The 7,312-nt window shown below is 37.6% G+C and overlaps 1 protein-coding gene across 1 annotated transcript in view; it reads right to left on the reverse strand.

The window, feature by feature from the left end:
* psmd14 (proteasome 26S subunit, non-ATPase 14) overlaps positions 1–2,256 on the reverse strand; it is a 15,416-nt gene extending 13,160 nt beyond the window's left edge. The window contains exons 1-2 of the mRNA XM_016570037.1: positions 2,156–2,256; positions 1,517–1,573 (exon numbers count right to left, since the gene is read on the reverse strand). Of these exons, the coding sequence (XP_016425523.1) occupies positions 1,517–1,564 (48 nt within the window). The 5' untranslated portion in view covers positions 1,565–1,573; positions 2,156–2,256. The remainder of the gene's footprint in view (positions 1–1,516; positions 1,574–2,155) is intronic.
* Between the last annotated feature and the right edge of the window lie 5,056 nt (positions 2,257–7,312).

Below are 7,312 nucleotides of genomic sequence, written 5' to 3' on the forward strand. Positions count from 1 at the left end.
CAACGGTCACTAATTAGAAGTACAAAATGAGGATTTGTAAAGAAAAATGTCGGAGGATTTCTATATAAGCCAAGAGGAGACTGGTTTTCCTTTGCTAAAGTAAGGAAACTTTGCTTCCTTTGCTCCTGTAAACAAACGTTGATTTTCACGAGACTCACCGGCGCATGCTGACCTCATACGTCATCCGCCCGGAACTGCTTCCAGTGTACAACAGTGAGCGCAAGCTAGATTAAAGTGATTATTACGTTTTGAATATGGATATTTTTTCCTTACAAAAACGCATCGATTCGCTACAGAAGACTTTTGTTCACCCCCACAGAGCCGTGTGAGACACTTTTTTTTTATGGATGGGAGCATTTTATTTAACTGCTTTTGGACTGATGCATGCAACACCTGCTGGACACACCAAGCCAACGGTCGGCCGTTGGCCAAGGTCGGCCGACTGCGAGCGACGGTCGGGCTAGTTTGTTTGGTGTGTTCCACTCGTCGGCTCTAGTCGGGCTCACATCGGCGGCAGTTTGCCCGATTCAACATGTCGGCACGAGTGAGAGCTCTGATTGGATGTTCAGTTTAGCGAACCAGTCAGTGCCCGAGAATTAAAGCGAAAGTGATGAAAACAAGCACGTAAATGAAGGCGGTAAAGACAGAAGACTGTTTAAATGTTACGTGATCTTTCCCAATCATTCTAATACGCGAATGTTTTCATAACAACATGAGCCGCTTAAAATGATTAAAGTTATCAACGTTACTGATATTCAAAATGGTAAGCAAGTGCTGCTTTGTTTACGTTTCGTATATCTGCATTTATCTCGTATACCTTTGTTTCGGTTTCTCCTTTTGAATGACGAATATATACTATTGATGGCTGCTGATAGAGACAGTTAATTCCTCTCACGCATGCGCAGAACGCACGTGTTCGTTTGCCGTCGGCTGTAGTCTGTGCGGTGTGTTCGAGCGCAGCTTTTTGGTCCGACGCTGCCGACGCGAGGTGACAACACCGTCGGCTTTCGTCGACGCTAGTTCTTTGAAGTCGGCTTGGTGTGTCCAGGCCTTTAATATTTTGGTGCAAACTGTGACCATTTTATTTAGGATTGTTTCATGAATATAAAGCTCGAAAGCATTTATTTAAAACAAATCTTTTTTATCATTATAAATGTCTTTACTGTCCTGTCATTTTTAACAATTTATGCATCCTTGCAGAATACAAGTATTAAATTCTTTTTTTTTTAATCTTTTTAAAAAATCTAATATTTGAACGGTAGTGTTAGTGTAGCGGTGTATTTTCTATTGATAGCAAGCTGGGCAGGTCATATTGAAGGGCCTTTTTAATGAAATCTGAACTGTGAAAATGAACTGTGTGTGATGGCAGGTATAGTAAACATCAGTGTAGATATGCTGTGTGATGCAATCTTCAGCATTCAGCTGTCTAATGACTGCAGGCTGCTGTCACTCACAGATGCTGCTATACAAAACATCATGTTTATTAAATATATTTAAAAATCTCAATAAACATTACCTGGCTGAGTCCGGGCATTCCCCCTCCAAGCCTCAAAAGCCGGTCCATTCCTTAGATCTAGACACATATAAACAAGTAGTTGTCTTCAGTTTACAAACTTGTCAGTCGTTTCATATTAAAAGACCTGGGCACGTTAATGAATGTTGCTGATTCATGAATATTCACATCGTAGGTATTTTTGAATACCCACATTTCCTAATGAACTGTTTTCAAAGTGTAGCCTAACTTATAACAAATATTCCACGATGTCAACACCTAAAATTAAAATCAATGAGCTTTTTTGTGATATACAAAAATCAGACACAGAAGGCTTTCACTGTCAAACCTCAGACTGCTAGCATGCTAAGCTATTTAGCTTAGCGCTATTTACATATAATATGTAGCCTGTGAGCACATAAACAACTTTTTAGACTTAAAATAGGCTATGAAATAATAGAAAATAGCTTGGGTTTACACATTTATAACCTCATTTAATCTCCAAACAACTGCAAGAAAGGCTAATAGTGCTACAGAGGCTAAATACATTAAATCACTCAACAACATACTAAGTGTGTTTAATCACAGAAACATCCCCTCGGACAAAACTATATGACATAAAAAAAATTGTTTTATGATAGTAAATGTGTATTATTTCTTTACCTGTGCAATAAGAAAGAGATAATTTGTGAGCGCCTGCTGAGTTTCAGCCCGACTACAATGAATCAGCCAGAATTACCACCGTGAAATGTACCACAACATGGTTATACAGCGGAGGCAGATCGTATTTTCAAAATAAAAGTTCCTTAAACGCTTAAAACATTATGAGAATTTAGCGCTAGATAGTCTATATTTCAGTATATTTAATAATACATATTAAAATATCATCAGCTGATGAATCAAGAACAGTCTTTAACCAAACTTTAATAAAATGGTACAAGACAGACATATTAACAGAATAACTCAATGCGATCATGTGGAGATAATATTCATTTTATTTTTAAAAAAGATTTAAAAGCTAGATAGATAGATAGATAGATCATTTTAGTTTTATAATTTGCCAACATTTAATAGCTGCCAATGTACATTTCTATATATTGTTTTCTTTTTATTCTCTTCTATTCAGTTCTAATTGTTTACTCTCTTTCGCTGGTTACAGAGACACATTTTCACTTTAGTTTCCTCTTCTCCCTCCAGGCAATTTTGACACCTAGCAGGAGATTCAGTCCCCTGCTTCCCCACACTCACAATCCAGCCGCCCTCATCCCACCAGAGGTCGCTTGTTTGTTGTTTCACTTGGATGTTATAAAGTGTAAAACCACATTAGAAATATGGGAATTTTGCTATTTTTTATTTTATTTTATTTTTTTACCTTGTTTTTATTTTGAAACTGGAAATACAGGAAATATTTTAGTATTTTTCATCAACATTTAATTAACAAAATGTATTATCTAAAATAAAATATACATATATTTTGTGATTTAAGATTCTAGTTCAATTAAAAACCAAATTCATGACATGAAAATAAATTTGTTGCTACATAACTTAACTTAGATAGGCTACACAAACTCCACTCATGCTTTTGCTGCGTGTGTCCAATACAGTTGAAGAACTTAACACATTATTTTCTCTGTAGTCTCACTCAAGCCTCAAATGTGACCAACGGGACAGTTTCCTGACAAAACAGTGCCATTCAGCTCATTCAGTGATATTACGCGTGTAACACCATCCTTTCACACTAATCTCTGGACGGACAGAGCTCTCATGAGATGTCATGAGAACTAAGAACCACTAGATGGAAGACTTGAGCTGTGATTAAGTAGGCCTACATGTGTTTCCCTTTGCTGGCTACTGTCAGTGTAGTGTTGTTTATCTGCACTAGAGGGCGCTGTGAGCAGCAGGTTGAGCAGCAGCGCTGATACTCGCGGCTCTCGCCGGGTTCAGTGGCGGCGCCTGTAATCCAAGCTACCGGGAGGCTGAGGCTGGCGGATCGCTTGAGTTCAGGGCTTCTTCTGGGCTGCAGTGGACTATGTCGATCGGGTGTCCGCACTAAGTTCGGTATCGATATGGTGCTCCTGGGGGAGCTCGGGACCACCAGGTCGTCTAAGGAGGGGTGAACCGGCCCAGGTCGGAGACGGAGCAGGTCAAAGCCCCCGTGTCGATCAGTAGTGGGATTGCGCCTGTGAATAGACACTGCAGTGCAGCCTGAGCGAGACAGCGAGACCCAGACTTTTCTTAAATAACTTCCAGGCTAACTAACGTTTTAATGCATCCTTCAAAAATGTAACACCCCTGAAAATACAACAAAGATATTTAAAAATTAGTTCAGTCTTCTCAGGGACCCCCAGAGCAGAGTGAACATTGCTTTTAACGCTATTACCTAATATTACTACCTTATATGATGTTTATGGATCATAAAGTTCATATGATCAGTCAAAAGTTAATAATGCGCCACAATTAGGACCGGCAAAGGACCACTAGGGGGAACTCTGGACTTGAAATAAAAACATTTGGTCACATAGGCCTGTTTTAATGCGTATAAAATATCAAACAACATTTTATGACAACAGTGCAGCTAGTTCTTGGCTGTGAAATGGCATTGTTTAATATTCATGAAGTGCATCACAATAATTCAAAATAATGTAATTAAAGGTGTTTCCACTTTTAATTAAAACCCTCCATTTATTTTGTATGAGCTTATTATTTGGTGCATTACAATAGCAATTCTTAAAATGGTTCAGAATTAATTTAAAATACCATTTACGACATCTTTACAATGAAGTCACTAATTGCTTCACAATAAATTCTCCACAGGTCAGAGTTCAGAATATGAGCTCTAGAGAGAAGCCCGTCCACCAATCACGGCAGAGTGTTTCCACGGCTGCAGAGGTGTCTGTTCTAGCAATTATCCCCACAGGACTTCAGCGCTTATGAGAGTCAGGCATGACCCCAGGGCAAAGTTCAAAGGAGACCTCTTGTCCTGGCAAAAATGAAACATTCTCCAGAGGGAGGCAGCAGGCACTGAAACCTCCTGTGGAGAGATATGGGGCGTGACACAGATACGACTCCCAATTCAGGGCAGAGCATGCAGCTTGGCTAGCTGTCACTCACGATGTAGCCTTTAAATCGTCTTTAGATTAGATCAATATCAGTTTCTTGTGTGAAACTCTTTCTGATGTGAAACTTGAGCAGCTTCATCTGCTACAGCCCCCAACAGGAAGTGGTACAGTGAGAGGTGTAGGATGACTTCCTTTGGAAATGGATCTCTCTTCTAATCGAATAAGATATGCTGAGCCTCGGCCTCTATCTGAACCACCTGTCAATGAAGCTAGACCTCCTCTCTTCCTGTTTATCATTCAGAAGTAGTCAGAGAAAGTGGTGGTTCTCAGCTGCTTTTGCCTCAGGACCAAAATTTAGCTCTGCAGGACAGAGTGGCAAATCAATCAACACGGTATCAAAATGCTTTTTATTCGAAATAATAATAATAATAATAATCTTGTTGTTGTTGGTTTCTTGTGATGGTTTCATGCTCTCAACAGCCAATAAATCACTGCATGTTTTTCCTGGTTGTGTATAATGTGGAAAATGAATTATATGCTGTTAATATAATAATAATAATAATAATAATAATAATAATAATAATTGGTTGTCAAATGTCACTCTTATGTATGGCTCTCTTGTATTTTTTTTATTATTTTTTTTACAAACATTTATACATTTATTATGATTTCATCTAATGCAACTTACTGTGAATTCCTGATTTTCCTCATTGTATTTATAAATAATATTATTTTATAAACATATTAATAATAATAAAAATATTATTATTATATTTACTACATTAAATAAAATGAATACAATTTACTACAGTTAAATAAAACCAGTGTTGACAGCTGAGAACATCAAAATAAGAGAGAAACCAATAATAATAAGAATTATTATTATTATTATTATTATAATTGGTTTTCAAATGTCACTTATGTCTCTCTTGTATCTTTACAAACATTTATACATTTATTATGCTTTCATCTAATGCAACTTACTGTGCATTCCTGCTTTTCCTCATTGTATTTAATGTAATAAATAAATAATATTATTGTATTAATATATTAATTATATAATAATAATAATAATAGCAATAATAAGAATTATTATTATTATATTTACTACATTAAATAAAATTAATACAATTTACTAGTTAAATAAAACCAGTGTTGAGCTGAGAACGTCAAAATAAGAGAGAAACCAATAATAATAATAATAACAATAATAGTAATAATAATAATTATTATTATTATTATTATTAGTTTGTCTCTTATTTTGATGGTTTAATGCTCTTAGCAGTCAATAATTCACTTCAAGAAGCCATGCATTTCCTTTTGTTCCCATTTGCAAACATTTGTACATTTACTTTTATCCAGTGCAACTTCAAGTATGTTCGTGCAAACAATGTAACCCATGCAAACCCTGAGACCCATTGTGTTCTCATGACTGCATAATGTTTTCTAACACACATGTAGAATGAGGAGATCTGTCTCATGATACTCAAATAGCACAACATGGAGAAGAAACAGAGAGAAACATGGGATATGTAGCACGTGAACAAACCAAAACTGGCCCTTCACCTAGAACAGCACTTCCTTTTTCCAACTTCTTCTCTCAGCACTCAAGAAGTGATACGATACAGCTGTGAGACAGCAATCAGTATCGCTACACGTGAGAAACCAACGTGTCCATAACCACAGACTCCATCGTGCGTGTTAGTCATTCACCCAACGGGTTCATGTCTGTTGCCAACAGAGATTACGAGTTTAAGCATGTGAAACTGATCTTGCATTAGCACATGTAAGAATGTGTTAAAAGCAATCATAAACCCCTGGCGGGGGGAGAGTAAGTAGATATCATACAACAGTTAGCATGAGAAAAAGGGGGATGGTGTGCGTGAATGAGAGAAGATGGGAATGGTTGTGAAAACCAGACCTCTTCACTGGTATGTCAGTAATGCGCTGTGACCCACCCCCCATCCCAAACACACTCCCTTTCTCTTTAACACAAATGCGAGCCCCCCAATCCAGCTAGGGGGGTTCATTCGGTGGAATCTCAGACCCCTCGGCGCCCTCGGCCATAAATGCCTCCAGCTTCTCCGACCACCCACCTACCCACCCTTCTCCTGCAGGACAGGATCCCGTTACAGCTTTTTCCCTCTGGCCAGAGCTCGCTAATGGAGCTGCTCGGGATCGGAACAGCATTATCGTAGTTCTCCAATGTGGAAGTGATTGGAATGTGAGTCATTTGGTCAATATGTGGAGAATTTCGTCACGGCCGTGCGGTGGAGGATGTGTGTATTGGTGGTGGTTGGGGTGGGGGGGTCATTCCTGGAATGCTAAGAGTAAAAGTTCATAGATCAGATTACAGGAAGGAAACCACAGGGAAAAAAAAGGAAGGAAACCACAGGGGGAAAAAAACATTGAGAGGAGACAGGCATCAAACTGCCTTCTGGTTTTTAGCCAGTGGAAATTCAATAAAATGCTTCAATTCAATTTCTTTTTTGTATGTGAAGGCTATGTTATTGTAGTTCTTATTTTTGCTGCTTTTGTAATGACTTATATTTAAATGACTGTTAGCATTAATTACACATTTAAAAAAGTACCGTATTGGCCCGAATATAAGACGACCCTGATTATAATATAAACAGAGTAAAATAATCATAAAACTTAATTATTCCTATACATATATGCAGTATGTATAAATACAGTACATATATGTGAATTTTTTTTATTATTTTACTCTGTTTATATTAAGGATATATATATATATATA

The sequence above is a fragment of the Sinocyclocheilus rhinocerous genome, unplaced genomic scaffold, assembly GCF_001515625.1.
Source record: "Sinocyclocheilus rhinocerous isolate Xijiao unplaced genomic scaffold, SAMN03320098_v1.1 scaffold711, whole genome shotgun sequence".
NCBI lineage: Eukaryota > Metazoa > Chordata > Actinopteri > Cypriniformes > Cyprinidae > Sinocyclocheilus > Sinocyclocheilus rhinocerous.